This window comes from Myxocyprinus asiaticus, chromosome 47 (genome assembly GCF_019703515.2).
Source record: "Myxocyprinus asiaticus isolate MX2 ecotype Aquarium Trade chromosome 47, UBuf_Myxa_2, whole genome shotgun sequence".
In the NCBI taxonomy this organism is placed as follows: domain Eukaryota; kingdom Metazoa; phylum Chordata; class Actinopteri; order Cypriniformes; family Catostomidae; genus Myxocyprinus; species Myxocyprinus asiaticus.
Window position 1 is genome coordinate 8,155,453 of NC_059390.1, and position 24,178 is coordinate 8,179,630.

The following is a 24,178-nucleotide window of genomic DNA, read 5'->3' on the forward strand; positions in this document are numbered from 1 at the left end:
TCATAGGGAAGACTGCTGATCTGACAGTTGTCCAGAAGACAATCATTGACACCCTTCACAAGGAGGGTAAGCCACAAACATTCATTGCCAAAGAAGCTGGCTGTTCACAGAGTGCTGTATCCAAGCATGTTAACAGAAAGTTGAGTGGAAGGAAAAAGTGTGGAAGAAAAAGATGCACAACCAACCGAGAGAACCGCAGCCTTATGAGGATTGCCAAGCAAAATCGATTCAAGAATTTGGGTGAACTTCACAAGGAATGGACTGAGGCTGGGGTCAAGGCATCAAGAGCCACCACACACAGACATGTCAAGGAATTTGGCTACAGTTGTCGTATTCCTCTTGTTAAGCCACTCCTGAACCACAGACAACCTCAGAGGCGTCTTACCTGGGCTAAAGAGAAGAAGAACTGGACTGTTGCCCAGTGGTCCAAAGTCCTCTTTTCAGATGAGAGCAAGTTTTGTATTTCATTTGGAAACCAAGGTCCTAGAGTCTGGAGGAAGGGTGGAGAAGCTCATAGCCCAAGTTGCTTGAAGTCCAGTGTTAAGTTTCCACAGTCTGTGATGATTTGGGGTGCAATGTCATCTGCTGGTGTTGGTCCATTGTGTTTTTTGAAAACCAAAGTCACTGCACCCGTTTACCAAGAAATTTTGGAGCACTTCATGCTTCCTTCTGCTGACCAGCTTTTTAAAGATGCTGATTTCATTTTCCAGCAGGATTTGGCACCTGCCCACACTGCCAAAAGCACCAAAAGTTGGTTAAATGACCATGGTGTTGGTGTGCTTGACTGGCCAGCAAACTCACCAGACCTGATCCCCATAGAGAATCTATGGGGTATTGTCAAGAGGAAAATGAGAAACAAGAGACCAAAAAATGCAGATGAGCTGAAGGCCACTGTCAAAGAAACCTGGGCTTCCATACCACCTCAGCAGTGCCACAAACTGATCACCTCCATGCCACGCCGAATTGAGGCAGTAATTAAAGCAAAATGCGCCCCTACCAAGTATTGAGTACATATACAGTAAATGAACATACTTTCCAGAAGGCCAACAATTCACTAAAAATGTTTTTTTTATTGGTCTTATGATGTATTCTAATTTTTTGAGATAGTGAATTGGTGGGTTTTTGTTGAATGTGAGCCAAAATCATCACAATTAAAAGAACCAAAGACTTAAACTACTTCAGTCTGTGTGCATTGAATTTATTTAATACACGAGTTTCACAATTTGAGTTGAATTACTGAAATAAATGAACTTTTCCACGACATTCTAATTTATTGAGATGCACCTGTATATGATGATGTTGATATTTACACTCATTTACATTTACGAGAGAGAACATTATGTAAAAACTGACATCTTAGCGGCTCTTCAGCATGAAACCGATCTAACAGTGCACTTTCCTGTGTGCGTAGCCCAGTGTCAAGTTAACACATAAAAAATATATCGATTATTAAAATAAATAAATGTCTAGATGTTTAGATACAGCTCATGAATATTGTTATTTACATAGGCTAAGTATACTATTGATTATATCTACTTTTATTACATATGGCATTTAAATTTTATTACAGCTGACAGTTACGCAAGCAAACAAGGTTTGAACGTCAACCGTTACAAGATCAAAAACTTTTTAACACTTCTGTTTACAAATTTGAAGGCTGCTTATTGCATCTATACAGGTAAACGTCATATTATCTGACTACGCATTACATTAAGGAGAGCTTACAACCTACTAGCTAAGTCTTGCCTTAAGAACAGGTGGTGCAACTAAATTAAGCATCGACATTGTCCCAACTAAAGTCAGACCTTATGCACAGCTGGTGTAACCCTACCCTGATCTCTAACACACAGTCTACAAAATCTATGAGAAGCTGAATGATGCCAATGAATGGTGTTTTATAGCCCTTTAGCAGACGTTCAACTGTACTTATAAGCTACAGTGTCTCTGTAATCATATGACAGGATGTTGATCCTCTGACAGACCTAAATGACTGTTATGATCATCAAGTCAAAGAATGCTAGATCTACACAACAACAAAATAAGGTTGAACAAACACATCAACTGAGCAACTTCAAAATGAGAATACTAAAATGAAGTTAGCTCAGTAAATTATTCTCAGACTGCAACATATTTAGTTTACTGCTGTCTGACTGTATTAATAACAATAAAGATTTATATCAGAAAATTGCATTTTAAGTCTTGTTCTGTGTATTGCTCACCTTGTAACAGTCATAGCTGGAAGTAGGAAAAGCATGAAGCAGCAGCAGAACATCAGACCTTCCCACATCAACTGACTCTATTAACAAACATTAATACAGAAGTCTATTACTTACAGTGAGTTTACAACATCAAAATTACCATTTTTAGCAATTCTACTAAAAGTGAGCTATTCTTATTAAGTTTTTAAAGATATGCCTCAGCTCATTCAATGCAACAACTACTGATTACAGGTAGTTTATTATTCTTAAAGGTGAATTTAAGTGCCACTAGCATCAACAAACAAAACTGCATAAATAAGGACTCCATTCAGGCAAGTTTCATGAACACAACTGGATTGTCCCACCACTGAATGGCCAATGTTGCTACGTTGGGCTGGTCGGGATGCTCAAAGCACCACTGAGCAACACTGTTTGTTTAAACTTTTTCAGGGGAATCCCTAGGAATGGCTTACTTATAGTCGACTCTGCACAGTAAGCTAGAATAGAGGAAAGTATTTAAACATCAGAAAAATTACATTCAACGCCTTTAACCTCTGACATGGGAGTTCAGCAAGAGAGCCAGCATGTATACAAAGCATGTGCAAAAACCTTTAAAGGAGATTTGACTGCCTTCATAAAAACATAGTTGATAAATAACATGTTTTTCAGTTAAATTTATATGAATATATACATTTCAAGAGCAGATGTGATGTACCTTCAAAGAGGATATCATTGCCAGGTGTTCAGCGCAGGTGAGTGCATCAGCATAATCATAACGAAATGTATGCTTCTCTTCACATTGAGTGCATTAAATGGATCAAAACCACTACCTTAAACATGAGTAATGCTTCAAATTATTATTACTGTTTGAAGAAACTGTTTTGTTTTTGTTTGTTTTTATTTTAAAATTCAATTTTTACCCGTGAGGTCAAAGCCCAGCAGCAATCAAGAGACGTTATGTTGGATTTACTAGTGAAAAATGAAATGTGGATTGAATGCATTACAACTAGTGAAAATGTAATTGTTAGTTTCTATAATTCATATCTTGCACATCTTGCAAATCATTCTAATGTGCTGATTTGGTACTCAAGAAATGTATTTTTGTTAGAACAGCTGAAAATGTTGTGCAAATAAATGAAGTATGAATATCATAATACTGTGTCTTTTTTCAGTTGCTGAAGTGTTGAAGCTGTACATCTTTGGGAAGTGCTGCAGAAAGCACAGGATGAAACTTTACCTGAAGATCTAGAATAAACTGATTGCTAGAGGTGTCATTATTAGATAACATAGATTCTTGGTGTGAAGAATACAGCATTTATTTAAATAATAAATCAATATTTTTTTTACATTATAAATCTCTTTAAATGTAATTCTTGATAATTTTAAGCATCCTCTGTGAACAAAATTATCTTTTTCTTTCACAAACATAAAAACTTCATAGTGTTTACAAACTGTTTTAACTCCTGACTCACCATCCATCTACAGCCCTTCCTGTGCGATACAAGTAAATGAAACCAGCAGACAGGAGGATTCAAAGAAGCCTGTGTTTTAACCTCTGGTACCAATGCTTATTCAGTCAGAACAAAATAGTCCAATCGTACCATGGCGTCACCATAAAGGTTTAGACCATCTTTCCAAATGTAAGGGACATGCTAGATGGAGGGTCGTCAACCTTTTTTTTTTTTTAATTAAATTTTTCCCTTGTTAATCACTGTGCCATACCCCATACCCTACCTCCCTTATGAAATTAATAGCATGAATTTCATAGTTTCTTAATTATTTGGAATGCCCTCCTGCTTTGATTTGAGAATGTTCCACAATGCATCTTGTGTACTTCATTGGAAGCAAGAAAGTATGACCTTTATAACAAAAGGAGTTAAACCAGTTAATGTAATAAATGTGCTTATTTGATTAGTGACCTAGAAATGTGTATAATCCAGCTATTTCTTTTGAACCCCACTGTCTCTGTGTGTGTGTGCGAACACTCTTTTCCTTTATGTAGTTCTGAGAGTCACTGTCTTTGCGGTTTAACTAGCGTGTATTCTATGGCAAGCTGAACTGACTTTTAATCATGTGCAGTATATGAATTTTAGATATCAACAATTCAATTTTCACTTGTTAAAATGCTAATTCTTGATATTAGCACTGTAATTACTACTTGTGAAAATGCTCATTTTTGATGTACAAAAATACATTTGCACTGGTACAAATGTTAAATCATGATATAAAAAATGATGTAATTACAAAAAAAACAACAACAAAAAAAAAACCTTGTTATCTGTAATTGCATTTTCACTTGTACACATAATTTATCCCTCAACCCGTAGTTATGCTGCATTAGTCCGGAACCTAAAACACTTCTCATGTTCTATAACTCTGCTTTACAGTGAATGGCATCTACACTAATATTATTCTATTTGTTTCCCTGTCTCAACCTCAGGATACAGATCCAGCTTCGGTCTAGCCCAGTGTCCCACTCTTACTGCCATGTGTCATTGAGCAATGACTACTAACTGCAGTCTGTGCCAACCAGACAGCGAGAGGCGCTTCGATGATCACTGTCTGTATCACTTCAATCTATTATGATGGACTTCACAGAAGATGAACTGCTGCCAACTCCAACTTTGCAACAAGGGATACTTCACTGTCCACTGCCTGCACCTCGGACTCAGGACGGACTTCACCGAAATGAACTGCCACAAGCTTCCAGCAGGACAGCCAGACACCCCGCTGACCTGCAACATCTTAGTTAAAGGATAGACTACACTCTCTTAAAATGGAATACATAGACAATAACTTAATTCCAACTTAAGCCATCATCAGCCAAATAAAAAAGACATTTGGGATGGACTTCAGAGGCACTTAATCATTAATCTTACAGTTCAATCAATATCCTTTAGTTTTGTAGGTTGCCCACCAACATCTACTCCGTTTACTTACATACAGCAAAACCTTCACTACACATAGACAACTAATATTGGCATTATATTCATGCTATATAGCCAGAGGGGAACTGACTCCCCTGGTGTGCCTAGTTTCTCCTAAAATTATTTTCCTCCATAAATTAACATCTTATGGAGTGTTGTGCTCCTTGCCACAGTCGCTTTTAGCTTGCTCACTGACGACAACAATTTTTAAGGCATGATTTTCAATTGTGTTATTCATTTAAACTGCGCAATGATGACTTAAAGACATCGCAGCATCATTTTCTGTTACAGCTTAAGTTTCTGTAAATCTGCTTTGAAACGATGTGTTGTGAAAAGAGCTATACAAATAAAAATGGCTTGACTAGTAGAATTTCACAATGATCCCCATTCAAAACACAATTACAGATTAGTTGGAGTTAATATAAATATATTATAAATATTAGCTATGCACTTCTTACTAGCAAACACGCAAATTTTTATATCAATAATTACATTTTTACTAGTACAAATATACATTCCTGATATCAACATCTGAATTACAACTAGTATTTCTGCAAGTGAATGTAATTTTCGATAAAGCATTTTAACTAATGCAAATGTAATTAGTTATCAAAAAATAAAACTTTTACTTGTAGTAATTAAATTTCTGATATCAAGAATTAGCATTTTAACTAGTGAAAATGTTATTGTTGATATCAATATATAATTCATATCTTGCACATGATTAATTCAATTCGGCTTGCCATATGCTTGGTCTGCTTATCTTATTATTTTTATTACAATAGTTTTGTTTTTCCTGTATTATTACTATGGTTATACAACAAATACTATAGTTGAACTATAGCTACTGTAGTAAAACCATAGTTAATTTTCATAAGGGATGGATAAATGCATTGTGAAGGAACGCAAAACTGTAAAAAAAAAATACATTCCCACCCTGTCCTCTAAGAGACTCTGCACTGCAAAAACTAACAATGAATAATATTTACAGCATTTATTAATCTTGGTTCATGTTAATTTAACAAAATACTATTGTTCATTGTTGGTTCATGTTAGTTCTTCCTAATGTATTAACTGATTTGTGCACAGCTTAATGTATTATATGTATAAATGAACATTAAATAAGATAGTTGTGGAATAATGAAGTCTTTTTCCTCTTTGCAAGAAAACTCTCGAAGTTAAGGGGTTCCAGATGTCAAAGGTTACACTTTATTGAACAAAGCCGAGATGCCATCTAATCATCTGACTATCCCGTTCCAAACTCTCATTTTTATACATTTCTGTTATCAACTTTTAGCCAATAAGCATACATTTCTGTTATCTTAGCCAATAGGTGTGCATCCCCACTTCATCTGTTTGCCACAATTATTTAACAGACCTTCTGGCTTCTTTTTAATTTCTTCAACTGCCCTCGCAGCTAGTCTATTTTTTTAAAGAAAATTTTAATCCCATTTAATAAGAAAGTGTACATTTCATTTAAACAGAATAGAGTAGTTTGACTAATAATAGTACCATCCAGTGATTTTGGAATGCTTTCTCCACTGTGTACCCTTCTATATAAACTCAGCAAAAAAAGAAACTTCCCTTATTCAGGACACTGTATTTTAAATATAATTTTGTAAAAATTCAAATAACTTTACAGATCTTTATCGTAAAAGGTTTAAACAATGTTTTCCATGCTTGTTCAATGAATCATAAACAATTAATGAACATGCACCTGTGGAACGGTCATTAAGACACTAACAGCTTACAGATGGTAGGCAATTAAGGTCACAGTTATAAAAACTTAGGACACTAAAGAGACCTTTCTACTGACTCTGAAAAACACCAAAAGAAAGATGTCCAGGGTCCCTGCTCATCTGCGTGAATGTGCCTTAGGCATGACACATTGAGGCATGAGGACTGCAGATGTGGCAAGGGCAATAAATTGCAATGTCTGTACTGAGATGCCTAAGACAGTGCTACAGGGAGAAAGGAAGGACAGCTGATCGTCCTTGCAGTGGCAGACCATGTGTAACAACACCTGCACAGGATCGGTACATCCGAATATCACACCTGTGGGACCGGTACTGGATGGCAACAACAACTGCCCGAGTTACACCAGGAACGCACAATCCCTCCATCAGTGCTCAGACTGTTCGCAATAGGCTGAGAGAGGCTGGACTGAGGGCTTGTAGGCCTGTTGTAAGGCAGGTCCTTACCAGACATCACTGGCAACAATGTCGCCTATGGGCACAAACCAACCTTCGCTGGACCAGACAGGACTGGAAAAGTACTCTTCACCGAAGAGTCGCGGTTTTCTCACCAGGGGTGATGGTCGGAGGTTTGAGTGTTACACCGAGGCCTCTACTCTGAAGCGGGATCGAGGTGGAGGGTCCGTCATGGTCTGGGGCGGTGTGTCACAGCATCATCAGACTGAGCTTGTTGTCATTGCTGGCAATCTCAACGCAGTGCATTACAAGGAAGATATCCTCCCTCGTGGTACCCTTCCTGCAGGCTCATCCTGACATGACCCTTCAGCATGACAATGCCACCAGCCATACTGCACGTTCTGCGCGTGATTTCCTGCAAGACGGGAATGTCCGTGTTCTGCCATGGCCAGCGAAGAGCCTGGATCTCAATCCCATTGAGCACGTCGGTGAGGGCTAGGGCCATTCCCCACAGAAATGTCTGGGAATTTGCAAGTGCCTTGGTGGAAGAGTGGGGTAACATCTCAGCAAGAACTGGCAAATCTGGTGCAGTCCATGAGGAGGAGATGCACTGCAGTACTTAATGCAGCTGGTGGCCACACCAGATACTGACTGTTACTTTCTGTTAGTCACGTCTGTGAAACTTGTTCAGTTTATAAAGATTCAATGTCTTAGTTGTTGAATCTTTGTTCATACAAATATTTACATGTTAAGTTTGCTGAAAATAAAAGCAGTTGAAAGTGAGAGGACTTTTTTTTTTTTTTTTTTTTTTTGCTGAGTTTAAATATTGCTGAGGTGAGAGAAAATGGCATATGTGCAACCTTCAAGGTTTCCCATAGCATAGTCACACAGGCCATGCAGCCTTTCTGGTTTACATAATGCCAAAGCTACTCTACAAATGTTTTATAAAAATCTACTATAAGATTAGCAAATGCTGTTTAAAAATACTGTTCATGTTAAGATGCGTAGTTAACAAATACAACTTAATGAGTTATGAAAACAACACCTGTGAACTCGGGTCAAAAGAGGCATGACCATGCTTTCCCCTTCAAATCCATTCTTTGGAGTCGTTTAAAAGCCTAAAAGTTCAAAGAGAAGATCAAGAGAGAAACATACCTTCATCGTCCATTTTTGTCTTTGTGTTAAATTCCCTCGTTAAATCAGTCAGCGTTGTAAGTTAATAACTGATGAACCAAAACATTTCCGTTTTCCACGAGGGGGAGCTGAAGACATTTTTTGGCTTACTGGAAATATTTGTATACTAAAACGTATATTTTAAATATATTGATCCTAAGTATTGGTTTCTGATATATTCCCAAGCATTCTCTATTTTATAAATCCCGAGCCATCAATCAAAACGAATGTGATTGGTCTACTCTGACCATCGATGAGAAAAGTAACAAATGCCACATGATCAAGCCACGTCTGGTCTGCTTCGGCAGAGGTCTGGGCAATAAATTATACCTAAATATTTACGTTGAGAAAATTTAATAGGCATTGAGTTGAATTGGGGGGTGGACTCATTATACCTGATCAATCAGAGATCACATACAGGCCACAAATCTAGGTCTCAGCAGCCATGAAATGCACTTTTATACACAATCCCTTTTAAAAATACCTCCAGTTTTATGCTAATCGCCACAGCAAAAACGTAAAGGGTAACACAAATACCAATCGATTGTTTTGGCCAAACAGACAGTAAAATTAATACATGTTTTAAATATCCAACATTAACACACGTGATAACTTGCCCTGGCCTGACATGTATGAAAAATCCCCTTTGTGAACTTTTCAGTAAAAATCTTATTACATTGTTGAATGTTGCAGTGCTTAAAGGTGCTATATGTAATATTTTTACTGTACTAAATAATAAAATGCCCATAATATGTCATTAGAGAATTAGGGAGTTCAAATACTGGCTTCTCCAGTAACAATGATACAGCCAGTATATTCTACTTTGAAGTTTCCATTCTGGGCTGGAATTTCTGTTTATATTTTGGCCTGTGTGATCCTGCCCACTGCCCACTCACCAATAGTATTTTGACACCGCTGGGTTGTCAGATTTGAACAAGTTTGCAGCCATGGAAGCCAGCAAACGAACTGGATCAGAGAGAACAGATTCCACCCAACCTAAAAAGCCTCGCCATCCGTCTAAAAACCACCATGACCAGAGGCGTAGTAAAACAAGGATAAATACTGGAGATGCCTTTGGAAGATGGAGACAGCTTAAAGCCCAGAAATCCTTTAAAACGGATGCTGAGTTGGCTAATTTGAGTGTCAACATTCTGGCAACCTGCATGAATTTCAAGTCTGGCACAGGGCAGACAATTTGGACTGCGGTACCCATTTCAAACACTTGTTGTCAATCTTACATATAGCACCTTTAAGTGGTTTTAGTGTTTGCTTGTAACCCCAACAGCTATAGCAAAAATATGATATTGAAACTATCTGGGATTTGAACCAGTGACTATTTAGCCCGAGACAGAGCACCTGTAAATAAAATGAATGGGAGAAATTGGAACGACAAATAAGGCGGATGTAGAGAAGGAAGTCCCTCACTTTACAGATAAAAGAGCCAATCTCCTTTTAGATACAGACATGTCATTCAGCTCGGAACGCTCATGCACATTAGCTGAACCAGCCTGAAAAACAGTTGGTGCTTCTCAATCGGAAGGCTGCATTAGGTGCATCCTTCGTGGCCTTCAATCACCCACAATCCTTACAATTCAGATTTTTTTATTTTATTTTATTTTTTTAAGAAAATATCGGAAAACAAATCAAATGGATGTGCACCCTCCTGGTGGCTTCCTCCATTTCTGCAAAGTAGTTGTAGTGGTTCACAAATAATTCATTTCCAAAATGTTCACACCGTGACCACGGCGGAAAGCTTTATGACGTAGCCATGCAGACTTACTAGACCGTCTCATTCATAGCACTGAATGTTGAGGAAGACACTAGCCTACAGCCTCAGAAGTAGTGGTCTAGGAAGTACACAGCCTTACTAGGCTGCAGCCTTTCATTTGAGAAGCACTCTCTGTTTTACTTAGCGTAAAAAGCGTTAAAAGATTAGTTCACCCAAAAATGAAAATTCTCTCATCATTTACTCACCATCAAGCCATCCCAGATGTGTATGACTTTCTTTCTTCTGCAGAACACAAACGAATATTTTTAGAAGAATATTTCAGCTCTGTAGATCCATACAATGCAAGTGAATGGTTGCCAACATTTTGAAGCTCCAAAATCCCCGTAAGGGCAAAATAAAAGAACTCTAGATAACTCTAGTGGTTAAATCCACATCTTCTGAAGCGATATGATAGGTGTGGGTGAGAAACAGATCAATATTGAAGTCATTTTTCCTTCACTTTCGCCTTCTTCTGTTTTTGGTGATTCACATTTTACGTGCATATCGCCCCCTACTGGGCAGGTAAGATTTATATATATATATATATATATATATATATATATATATATATATATATATATATATATATACTTAAATATTGATCTGTTTCTCACCCACACCTATCATATCATGTCTGAACACAATAATTTAACCACTGGAGTCATATGGATTACTTTTATGCTCCCTTTATGTGGATTTTGGAGCTTCAAAAGTTTAGCACTCATTTACTTGCATTGTATGGACCTACAAAGCTGAAATATTCTTCTGAAAATCATAATTTCTGTTCTGCAAAAGAAAGAAAGTCATACACATCTGGGATGTCATGAGGGTGTGTAAATAATGAGAGATTTTTTCATTTTTGGGCGAACTATCCCTTTAAAGAAGCACAATTTATACCATTGTTGTCAGATTTTACAGCTGATTTGAACTATGTTCTTTGATCATAAGCTTGATCAACCATTTTGGAAATTTCAGTCTTTGCCCATTCAAGTAGATAGGAGCTGTACTTTTATGCCACTTGTAAAGAAAATAGCTGCCCAGGATCATTCCAAAGATGGCGGCTGAGTGGAATGACTTGCCTTGACTCTGTTTAAACTCAAAAGATACAGATATAGAAAAAGCCCCTGTGACAACTTCCCCGTGTGACAACTAGCCCTGGTCTCCCCTATAAATCAAGAATATCAGAAGTACAGTCAATTTGACCTCCATGAATCAATTCAAGGTTTCTGCAATTGCAAATTTTAACTGCTATAGCCTACTGATTTAATATTTGTTATTCATCACCAAAGAAGCTCAAATTTAAAATAAAACATCCTTTGAAACAACTACCTTTCCAGTATATTTTCATGTAACTTATTTCCTAAACAACAAATATGTAAAAATAACATTACTTATTATACCTAAAAATGGTACATTTGAGGATGACTGTGATCACAAAACAACATGATTTAGTCATACATAGAGTACTTTACAACATTATAAACAATAAAATATAGAAAATATTGTATAAAAAATAAAGTTTTCTACTTTGCCCCACTGGTGAAATTACAATAGAAAACAGTCAGCAATGTCATTTACAGAAAACATTCAGCCACAGGTATTATATGCCCTTAAAGCAAACATTTTAAAAGCTATAATTATGCTATTTGTAAGCTATTGTGTAGTGTAGTGTCATGTAGTGTATTCGTAAGCTTTTGCTGAGAAAATGGTTTTCTGGAATAATTTAGCTCTATCTCTTTGCTGGATAGCTGCAAGGCTCTTTGTTTCAAATGGCTTTTTAATGTATCCATGTTTAACTTCAAGCCTTCCTGAGGTTTCTGCATTTTTTTCTTCTGCCATGGAGCTTTGGGTGGAGAAGAGGTCATATTCATCTTCTTCTGTGGTGATTTAGGTGGAGAGGTCATCCTTTTCTTCACCTGTGGTGACTTGGGTTTAGAGTTCTTCTTTACTTTGTGTATGTAGGTGCTGCTCCACTGGTTGTGAACTTTTTGTTTAGCAGAAAGCACACCAGCATAGTCCTTGCCAGCAGTAGAGACTGTTAAGGTAAGAGGGGCAGGGGGACGGCGCTCCAAGGCAACGCATTGGTCTTCATCTTTGGACCCATATAAGGCAAATTTCACTTTCTTTTTCTCATTTTTTCTCATTTTCTTAAATAACTGAGCACCATTATGCATATCAAGCTTATTATTTGACTTGTGGGGCATTGTGGTCATGCACTGTGTTGCATTTGAATGACTGGACACATTCTCTCTCACTTTGTGTAGGCTTTCTGTACAGTTCTGGGAGATTCTGTCCATCACAGCCTGAAGCGAATCATTTCTTGTCTTGGGGTCTTGTCTAGGTTCTTTATCTTTTTTCAAATTTCTGCAGTTCTGATTTTCGCCACAAGAGTGGTTAATTTCAGATACACCACAAAGATTACACTCACCAAGACTTTTCATCACAATATCTGGAGCAAAGAGTGCACAATCATCAACACCAGTCCTAGTGCTATCAGATTTTGGTTTGTGCTTTACAAAAACAGATTTTGTTGGAGGAGGTGTGTTGCATTGTATGGGCATTTGGAGCTTGGTTAAGCTGATTTTGTCTGATTTGACCTTATCTGGTTGAATCTTGGGAAGCTCCTCTTCAACTGAACTCTGAATTTTAAGATCAGGCATTGCTGACTTTACCATATTGTCACTTTTTTTACCTATCAGTCCTTTATCCTCAATGCATTCCTCTGTTAAAGGAACATTTGATACCTGGATTTCCAGTTCAAGAGTTGGAGGGCTACTACTTTGCTCCCATTCATCTGATTTAGTGGGAGAGCCAAAAGTCTTGTTCCTCATAGGAGAGAACAACTCTTCTTCTAGTTCAAGCAATGGTGCCTCGTCCCAACAGTGGGAGCAGAAAAGTTCAACATCATTGTACTTCTTAGTCACATGTGGGGAATTGGATTTCTCAATGCGATTGGTACCACAACAAGAGCAAATCTTTGCTTCACTACATTCATAGTTAGGCTGACTGGGTGAGCTAAACCATGCCACAAGCTTCGGAGTGTCAACATTTGATTGAGTTGACTTGGTTTTTACATTACATTGAGGCTCCTTTTGTAACTGTTGGAAAAGATTTATAGCATCTTCAGATGATAGCACAGTTACAGTCATGGAGTCATCGCTTGAATTTTCATTATTAGAAACAGCTTCTACAACATATATGTCTGGCTCATCTGAATTCTCATTGTCAGAATTATCTTCCACCAGCAATACATCTGTCGATTTTTTAAGAGCCTCCCCATAACCTGAACTGTCATCATCAGAAATATCTTCCACCTGCCACATAACTGTGGACTTACTAGCAGCTTCCTTTTTGCCTGAATTCTCATCGTCAGAAATATCTTCAACTTGCCATGTGTTTGTGGAGTTACTAGCAACCTCCTTATTGCCTGAATTCTCATCATCAGAAATATCTTCTACTTGACATGTGTTTGTGGAGTTACTAAGAACCTCTGTAGAAAAGGACATCTTAGAGGTTTTCACATCATCTGAAACAGCACTGGCACATTCCAAAATTTCATCTACAGGGTTCACAGGAAGTGAATCAGACACAGCAGACTCTAAACATACGACTTCCTGGGAGGAGGAGAGACTGATGTCTTGTGTAACCCTGACGTGTTCTTTTCTTAATACTTCTGTATCTTTGCTGCTGTCTTTGCTGTTGTCTATTAGATCTTCTGAAGGCATTTCTGATAATGGTGAGAGGTCTGCATGCCCTTTGTATTTGATGACTGTTTCCTGCTTGCCATTTCCTGCCAAAGGTGTAAAAACCTCTGAATGACTTTCAGTCCATGAACTGCATGTGTTTGGCTTTACACTTTGCTCTGTGCTGAGTGATGTAACCTCAGGAGCTTCTTTAAGGGAATTCACACCTACATTGTCTGAGGGAATATAATCAGACAGTGGTTCTGAAAGCACTTTGTCAATATCCGCTGGCCATCCATCAACGTTTAACCAAGAAGATCTGAACTCCTCAGATGATAAATAAATCCCATTTTCGAGAATGTCACAATGAGCCAGTTTCTTCAAGTTGTCAGATGAGATGCTTTCAAATACCACCGATTCATAATTCTTTACACCTCCGGCTAATGAGCACTCAATCAGTTTTCTATACGATTTCAAAGATTTCACAAAATTGTATGTGTTCCCTTTCCAATAGAGTTCCATGATCCAACTGAAAACACTCTCTGGTATCTCTGTAATTCTAGTGCTTAACTTGGTAATCTCTTCCATCTGTATAGACTTAGCCAAGTTCATCAGTTTTAAAAGTGTGTATTCATTCACTGGCACATTGGACAAGTTAAACACGGTATCACCTGAATCACAATCACTCTGCTGTATATCATTTTGCTGCAAGTAATTCTGACATTCTCCTGTTGAGTTAGCAGAGCAAATATCAGAACTTTGAGGTATGCAAGTGTCTGTGATGTTTGTAGTCTCATTTTTAATGCTTAAACTTCTATCATCCTGCTGAGCGACTGGTGCAGGCAATTGATATAGCTTGTCATTTATTTTTGTGACTGGACTCAAAATAGGCTCTTCAGCAATGGACCAAACGGCATCAATCTTTAGAGGAGGACTGTCAACAGTTTTTGGACTGGTATCATCCATCTGTGCAGTATTTGAGGTTTGCTGGGAAATAGGTGGCACGATTGCTATGGCTTTGTGAACTTGCTGAGCAGCTTTCTGTAGAGCAAACACAGCTTCAAGGCAATCTGCTGGGTCAGTAGTGTATTGTACCTTGTGTTGTCTTGTATTATGTCGCTTCTCGCTGCTATTCTGTTCTGTTCTGCCCGTCAGATAGATGCCAGGAAAGGCAAATTGTGATGCAAACCCACTCGCATCTTTGGAGATGCTTAATTCTTTGGAGGGCACTTGGTTCCAATAGTCTTTCTGACTTACACCACAGTTCATTCTTTTACTAGGGGGTTCATCTGTACACTGTGTACGCTGTAAAGAAAAGTGTCGCTGTGAATGCAAATTATAGTCAGTTCTGTCGAAAGCGTTCTGATTTCCAGTTCTGCCATCTGATGGCTGCTTATTTGTCACTGAACTATTAGCAAAACCTTGTTCATTGTCATCTGAATACAGTAATTTATATAATAGTGGGTTAACATAAGGAATCAAGTTCAAATCAGGCTTAGACTGAGGGTTAAGATGGGCTTCGTTGGTGGGAGTCCTCTGCTGTGTCTGATTTTTAGTGGTCTGATTAATGCCACATGTCCTGTTGTCTATATTCTGAGACTGGGTTGCTGATACATTTGGACCTGCATTCATCCTCAGTTCTAGCTGGCTCTGATTGACAGGACTCTGTTGAAAGTTATTGGAAGGTGTTGAAATGCTCTTTTGCGCTCCAGAAGATGGCAATGTAGGAGAGCTGCTTGAAGTATGATGGACTGTTGCTGTGCTCTGAGCTTGGCTGGTGTGCATTCTCTGGGTCATAACATTGTTTTGGGCCCAAGAAGTGGATTGTTGGGAGAGCACAGGTGTCGAGTGGTGCATAGTCAGCAGTTTTCCAGCCTGTTTTCCAGAGAACCACTGTTGATGATGAAGAGGAGCTGTTCTAGAAGAAGGAGGTTGTTGCTGGTTGTTCATGTGGCGAGAGCTGCCATTGTCAGAAATGTGAAGCTTCCAGCCCCTGGTGTTACCATTACACTCAGCTCTAGAACCTCCATGGTCTGAACGAGAAGACCAATACACTGGAGCTTGGTTAGGGTCATGATTATTCTGCACTGGACCTGTGTTTCTATAGTTCTGTGAGAAAGAAACATACTGAGTGTTGTATTGAGCATAAAGCCTGTTTGTCTTGGGGTTTTCGGATGGGACTTCTGGCTGAGAGACCATCCCTTGTGTGCAGTGCTGCTGTGTCTGGGAGCCTAACAGGTTGGGGTGGCTCAGCTTTGCATTTGGTTGAAAGGAAAGAGCTAAAGGTTTCTCACTGCTTGAGCGAAAACCTTGAGGATAATTCCAGTACTGTTGCTGTGCATTGGAAAATCTTTGCTGCACTGAGTTATATAATTGGGGGTTGAACTGTATCTGATCATTCCTGGTGGGTTGGCACATAGGCGGGAGTCGTTCTTGGTACTTGGGCGGAGGTTGTTCTTGGTACTTGGGCGGAGGTTGTTCTTGGTACTTAGGTGGAGGTCGTTGATTAGAAGTCCAGTTGAATCCTTGCATGATTCTAGTAATGGCTGCTGCCGTTGCTCTTATGCAGTTACACAAAAATCACTCTAAAAACAAAAGAAGTTAAAGAAAGAAAATAAAGATAATTAGGTCAAAAAACATGACAATCCTTGGAATATGTGTTGAGCACAACAGACATATGTAAAATTCTTATTAGGTGTTCATTACTGAAATGTTGAATCTAAAATGAGTGCCTTATTTACTCTTTATCAGAAAAAGAATAATTTGACATTTAACACATTTAAAGGTGCTTTTAGTTTATTTTTTAATCGTACCTAAAAAGTCCCCACTTCCATACCTATCATTTAAATAGGTCTTAAATCATACCGGTTTTTGCACCAACAATCATGCCACGCTCCAAATCACTGAGATCACATTTTTTCCACCTTCTGATGGTTGATGTGAACATTAACTGAAGCTCCTGACCCGTATCTGCATGATTTCATGCACTGTACTGCTGCCACATGATTAGCTGATTAGATAATCGCATGGATGATTGTTGGTGCCAGACGGGCTGGTTTGAGTATTTATGTAACTGCTGATCTCCTGGGATTTTCACACACAACAGTCTCTAGAATTTACTCTGAATGGTGCCAAAAACAAAAAAACATCCAGTGAGCAGCAGTTCTGCAGATGGAAATGCCTTGTTGATGAGAGAGGTCAACAAAAAATGGCCAGACTGGTTCAAACTGACAAAGTCTATGGTAACTCAGATAACCGCTCTGTACAATTGTGGTAAGAATATTATCTCAGAAAGCTTTTCTGAGATGAGGGTTGGCACTGTTTTGGCGGCACGAGGGGGACCTACACAATATTGGGCAGGTGATTTCAGGGCCGGCCCAGGCTCTGTTGGTGCCCTAGGTGAGATTTTTGATTGGTGCCCCCCCAGATCAAAATCACTGAGGGTGCTTCTGAAAATAGTGGGGGTGCTCTGTATAAAGTGGAGATGTATCGTAATTATACATTTTTAAATAGATTAAATCATGTTTAAATGCTACTAAAACACCGTAAAGAACAGTTTTTCATGTACAAAACATTTATTGCTTCGCTTTTTTTTTTTTGCACATGATCTGTCATTGAAAATGACAGCAAAATTCTGCGCTTGCAGATTAGGACATACACTGATGCAGCATTTTGTGTATTCACAAATTGCAGGGATTTTTGTGTATTTGCTTGGATTCAAGGAAATCCGCTTGCCAATTTACAGTATTAGTCTTGCATATTTTATTGAGCAGAGGTGTGCAATTATTTTGGTACAGGGTCCACATCAGCCATTAAGTACAACATGGAAGAGAGAAGATAAAATGTTCTACATAGTTGCATCTTTTAAGCCCAGAAGTAGTAGTGCACTCAAGTGTATACAGACTGATGGGACCATTCTGTAATTGCTTGAAGTTTTGCTACTACTTTATCATGTGTTGGTAAAACTGAATAAAGGCTGTATAAAATGATTAATGGTTTATTTTACCATACTTCAATGCAGTGATAATTTAGTATTCAATTTAACACTCTACATCAGGAGTCTGGTTTAATAGTAAAATAAAATAGTAGGAAATTATAGATTTTAAAAGCTTATTTTAATGTTTGGATTGAAGTTGTTCTATTCTGAAAACAGTATCAACCTGTTTACATGCTCATGGGTCATGATGTGGGTCTCCATGGTTTGTTTGGCATCCCATTCAACACACAACTGAATAAAACAGGCTGCATGACACTGATAAATGATTACTGCCAGAGTAACATTCACATACAGGTGTGAGGGACTTCAGCATTTTAAAAATAATACAAAGAACAAACATATTCCACTCTCACTTGGTTTTACTCGCGTGTCCCCTCCATGCACTACTGAGCGCTAAATTGTTGTTGGTTTGTTTTTTGCGGAGAGACAGCGCGTGCACTCGCATGTATGGTTGCCAGATTGCAAAAATTAAGTATGACATAAGGCGAAATATTTCCAATTTGTGCAAGTATAAATCTCTGATTGGGGCGTTGCATATATTATCTGGCAACCCTGAGCAAATTAAAAGCTTGTGAATGCGCGATATGTCCAAAAGCCAGATAAATGAAAGATCTAATAAAAAAAATTCATGATAAATCAACCCACGGGCAGTAGTTTGCCCTGGTCTGCAATTGAGGGTGCTCTAAGTTTTGTTTAAGGGTGCTAAGCACCCCCGTAGAACCGGGACTGTAATCATGGTCTCTTTTAAAAGAAGACACTTAGGAGTTCTTTGGTGAAGTGAAAGCAATCAGCAATATAACTGAAATTAAAACAACATTATAGAAGCTTAAGTTTATTTTAAAGAAAATACACTGCAATTAACTTTCACTAAACTTTAATAGAACAAGCAAAAACAGCCCACAGTGTCCGTCCCCGTTCTACTTAAGCTATTTCAAAGTAGTAAATATACATCAATGGCTGACATGAACAGTCGTTATCTTTATATTGCTCTTTTTTTCTGCTCTTCTTCTTTGTGCCGCTTCCTGCCTTGTGCACCAGTTAATTTGGTTCTTTTTTCACTCATTTTGTCCACATATGATGAGGATCTGATTATAATACAATCGCGTAGTGCTAGTGCTCAATATATGGGTAGAGGGGCGCATAGTCGTCACGAGAGGGCGCACTTCCGACAAAAAAACTAAAACTCTCGTGCAGCGCCTGTCTGTCATTTTGCACCCCAGGCAACCGAACTATTTAGCCTATGCCATGGGCCGGCCCTCGGTGGTTTTAATGTTGTGGCTGATCGGTGTGTGTAATTGTCTGTCTGTCTATCTATCTATCTATCTATCTATTGTCGTGGTAGATTTCTTCAAAACAGCAACTGAAGTGCAGTCAAGTCAAAGATTTCTGGAAAGTTCTGATTCCAAAACTTTTTATTCGTACCACCCAGCCGAGGGAGAAGTTCCTGTCTTCTGCCCCCCCCTTACTTTATGACAGGCTTATATAGGATGTACTTATGTATAGTTCCTTTGTTTATTAATATGTTACATGTGATTTTCTCCTCAGCAGATTTCCATGTGATATCAGCAAGATATCTTTTAGGATGCCTTTCTATACAATCTATATTACTCCAAGTTTGTCACATGATCAGATGATAAGGAGCACGCTCTTTATAACAAAGAGACATTTGTCTTTTGCTCAAAAACAGGATGTTCCATTTGAACTCATGATCACAATACCATAAACATAATGCTTTTTCTAGCTGCAAAGTACCTAACTATTATATTTTCTTTCACACTAGCAAAAGCATAACTGTTTCAATTTATATGCATAAAACAATCACTTCATATAGTTACATAATAAATTATTAAATGCAAATATACCATATGTGAGAAAAAGGAACAACACCTCTCAGTTGAAATATGTTCAAGCTGACATTTAACAGTGGCTGTTTGTGCGACCTCCTCCGGAGGTCGCATTTGTCGGCCGCATACGTCCTCGAGACTGTCTCGTTTCAGAAAAGCGAGTAGGACACTTTGAATGCAGCCTTTGAATGCGACCTTCTTTCACGGGAATTCGGAGGATGCATGAGGTGTATCCTTCGTAGGCACTCACAAACCACAATTCTTTACTTCAACGGAAATGTCTAAAAAAAAAAAAAAAAAAAAAAAATGTACTCCAATTTGCCCGTAAATATGATGTTCAAACGCAAGTAATGTTAATTCCCAAGTTGAAGTACCTCAGTAGATGGGTGCAGAGCATATATTATGTATAATAATATTAATATATAATTAAAATAAAGTATTAGACTAAAAGTACACCTGTAAAGTCTATTTCTTTTCTCTTTACATCCTTATAAATCTCCTAAAATGTACCTCATACATTCCCTTCCAGATGGGCTTTGTTCTCTTCTCACTCAAAGCGCTCGCGCTTGTTAAAGAGTGGCGTGCTGTCATAGCAACCATGTTGCCTTCCGTTTCCGTTTGTCCTACGAAGGCTTTCTCGTTTAAACGAGGCTTGTTTAAAGGAGGACACTCGTTATACTGCAGCGTTCAAAGGACGTGTCCTACCAAGCACGCAGCCTTCGAAACGAGACACAGCTAGTGTGTGTGTGTGTATGTGTGTGTGTGTGTGTGTGTGTGTGTGTGTCATTGACGGAAATCATGTGGGAAATGTTTCCTGTTTTTTATTTTCTGAGTGTCTCAAGCTAAAGGTTAAACACCCTGTTCTAGAATATTTTGTTTAATTTTCATAATTAATGTAGAATCTTTATGTATGCTTTCTCCAAATAAGGTCATGCTTAATCTCATTGGATAATGCAGTTAAGTGTACTAAAATATATATATAATGCTGTGCTTAACAATAAAGTACGAGAAATCTTTGACGCATGCTCTGTGTCTGTGTCACTCATTTCTCCCCTCGAGGATCCGGATCGAGACCTGACTTGATACTTATGGTCCAATCCTGAAAATTCCTATCTAACTAACTAACTAACTGACTGACTAATGTTGTGGAAAATGTTGAAGATTCTTTCCCTCTTTGCAAGAAATCTCTCAGAGTCAGGGGTTCCAGATGTCAAAGATTAAAGTTTATTGAGCAACCAATAAACCTGAGAAGGCCAGCGGTCCGTTCTGCCCTCTCAGTTGTAAGTTCCCAGTCTTTTTCTGTCATCTCTTCTGAACCCATAAATCGTTCATTCTCATTATCTCTAACCAATGGGCTTGCTTCCTTACCTATCTTCTCTCGCCACCATTATTTCTTAGATCATCTGACTTCTTTCTAATGGTGGAATCCTAGCAACCCATCTATTTTTAAAAAACAGAACATTTTGGTCCCATTTATTTAGGAAGTGTACATTCTAGGTAAACAGATTAAGGTGATTAAATATAATGAGTATCCTGCCTAATGGGTTACCTAAACATAATAAACATCTTGTCTATTGAGTTAACATAATGAGCATCCTATCTAATGGCTATACTGTGCCTTATGAAAGCCTTTTTCCAGGAAGTGTACATTGCTGAATGTGACCTCATATATGCACTTCTCATAGTACAGGTTTCTGGCTTATTAATGCTCATACGTTTTCTATATGAGTACCTTTATTTCTATATTTGATATTGAAAATATATTATCTATCTATCTATCTATCTATCTATCTATCTATCTATCTATCTATCTAATGCATGAATGGCCAAAAATAAATAAATAAATAAATAAATAAAAATAAAAAGACCTATTGAGGAAATAAAACTATGGAAACTTTGAGTAGTTGAGTTTAAATCGAGTCTGCCCTCATCCGCGTGTTTCCATCTACGCCCCCTCCTCGTCTAAGTTCTAACCGTCTTTACTCTGTTAATACTCAATATATAGCATTATAGTTAGGCCTATATAACGATCTAATTAACACAAACTACTGCACATAATACTCACAATTTACGGCGCATTTCCAAGACCGACTCCGTGTCCACTTTGGCTCTACAAACTTATCCAGTTTGCGCTTCAAAACAAAGATTTAATCCGCATGATAATTCCCAGAACTGTTAAAGTTAAACTCGTTATATTAAACTTACATTTTCAAGGTGTAACCACCACCAAAGCGCAAATGCGAATGAGCGTGACTTGGTGTTTTTAAGGACTCTAGGAGCACCCTTAGCAAACTCCAACGCATTACAGAGGGGCTGTGTTCGTCTGAGAAAGGCTACATCCTCCGCCCATCAGCAATATTTTACAGCCTTAAAACGAATGTGTAAACATCCACAGATGGGATGGAGAAGTCTGGTTTACTAATATTAAAACTTTTGGTTCTTTTAACTTCTTTAATTAACAGAAGCATAATGCAGCATGGAGAGAAAGCAGCAACCATGGAGATTAAATAAAAACAACATTGCATTTAACAAACACCATTGTATTGCAATCAAAATAAATCAGTGTAATGATTCTGAACTTTTTATCCTGTATCATTTTCAATGTAATCTCAAGAGCATTAAATGTTTTCAAGTAGTATAGTATATTTTTATTAAACATAGAAAAGATATTTGTGTAGAAATAGCCTGGGCATTATGTAAACCAGGAGCAGGTACACAAGTAATATTATTGATCATTTGTATTACAAGTCTTATATAGGTTGTATATGCAAGCCTTCTATTGGTTGTATGTGTAAGCTTTATATAGGTTGTATATGAGTTGCCTTGTATGAGTTGCATGTGTAAGTTTAGACGTGTGTTTAACATTATGAGGGGAGGGGAAGTTATTTTAAACTGCTATGGTATGCTTAAATACACTCTGCAAATGTATTTTCTTCAGAGAAAGCCTGAGAAAGCACCAGCAAGACTGAGAGACAATTGGGAAACCATTTGTATGACACCACTCTTTAAATTAAAATTTTGCTTTCTCTCCTACAATCCCAATTCCAAATAAGTTGGGACAGTATGAAAAATGCTAATAAAAACAAAAAGGAGTGATTTGTAAATTATATTCACCCTTTGCCATATTAAAAGCGCTACAACAACACATTGTGAAACAAGGTTCATCCATTATGCAGGTCTTCAGCTGCACAATTGTACGGGGTCTTCATTGATGTATTTTGGTGTTGACTAGCAAAGGTTTACTAAACTTATACCATGATTATGTTCATGATATCCATCACAGATGAATGATGTTTTTTTAAGAAAAGTGGCATTTGAGGGATTGGAGATCACGTGCATTCAGAAGTGGTGTTCGGCATTGCCCTTTACGCACCGAGATTTGACCAGATTTCTTGAATCTTTTAAATATATTATGCACTGTAGAGGGTGAAGTGCCTAAAATCCTTCAAATCTGTCTTTGGGGAACATTGTTCTCAAAGTGCTGGATTATTTGCTGAAGCAAATCTCGAACGATCCTTGCTCTTGAAGGACTAGGCTCCTTATACATACTATAACACATCTGCCTCACCTGTTAACATCTCCTATTTCACACTGCATTAGTCTTAAATTGCCCCATCTCAACTTTCTGATCTGAAATGACTGTACATTTTCAAAACAACAATGAAATGCACCAGGTAAAACATCATATAATGTTTAGTTGTAGTTCTTTCATAATACTGTAGCAAAGGGTAAAAATAATTTACAAATCACTCTTTGTTTTTATTAGCATTTTTCACACTGTTCCAACTTTTTTGGAATTGGCGTTTTGTAAGATCAGTGATGGCTAATTACACTTTGTTTGAAAAAAACCCTTTTAGCCTTTTGACATTTGCATATAAATTACTGACCTGGCCTCCACGTTTACATTTATATGGGTGCTAAATTGCAGATGGTCTTTATCACTATCAAAAGGATGCTAAAACAGGTCACCTCTGGAGTGTCTCCATCAAGCTTCAAACACATTCCACAGAAAGGGGGGTGACCCCCCGTGCCAGGCACCAGAGCAGTTGTCTGTCTCCAGTAATTCCAATACATGTCACACACACACCTAAAGACATTTTCTCTATTTAGGCCATAGTAAGCAGTTATAAATGTATCTGCTATATGCATGTGTTGTATGTATATTCCCCTATCATATTAACTTAGTTAAAACCCTTTACTTGTATTAGTTAGACGTTAAACGCCTATATTCAAGTGTATGAGTGTATCTCTGCTTTAATATCTTCTGGAGGTTACCTTCTTGGTATCAAAATGATCTTCTCTTTATTTCTCACACCATAATGGGTGACCCCCGTGCCAGGCACCAGAGCAGTTGTCTGTCTCCAGTAATTCCAATACACGTCACACACACACCTAAAGACATTTTCTCTATTTAGGCCATAGTAAGCAGTTATAAATG

General features: G+C 38.0%; 1 protein-coding gene across 3 annotated transcripts; it reads right to left on the reverse strand.

The window, feature by feature from the left end:
* Positions 1–10,961: 10,961 nt before the first annotated feature.
* On the reverse strand, positions 10,962–22,040 carry LOC127436650 (uncharacterized). Of its 3 annotated transcripts, none has more exons than XM_051690926.1 (2): positions 21,806–22,040; positions 10,962–16,484 (listed from the first exon to the last, which is right to left on the reverse strand). In XM_051690926.1, the coding sequence occupies exon 2, from the start codon at positions 16,429–16,431 to the stop codon at positions 11,854–11,856; it is 4,578 nt and encodes a 1,525-aa protein (XP_051546886.1). In that variant the 5' UTR covers positions 16,432–16,484; positions 21,806–22,040; the 3' UTR covers positions 10,962–11,853. The 3 variants fall into 3 exon arrangements, with proteins under 3 accessions (XP_051546886.1, XP_051546887.1, XP_051546888.1); XM_051690927.1 differs by lacking the exon at positions 21,806–22,040 and adding an exon at positions 20,251–20,430; XM_051690928.1 differs by lacking the exon at positions 21,806–22,040 and adding an exon at positions 19,759–19,777.
* Positions 22,041–24,178: the final 2,138 nt, after the last annotated feature.

Coding starts and splice junctions, on each gene's coding strand:
- LOC127436650 (XM_051690926.1), bottom strand. CDS start 16,431: ATGCAAGGATTCAACTGGACTTCTAATCAACGACCTCCACCTAAGTAC.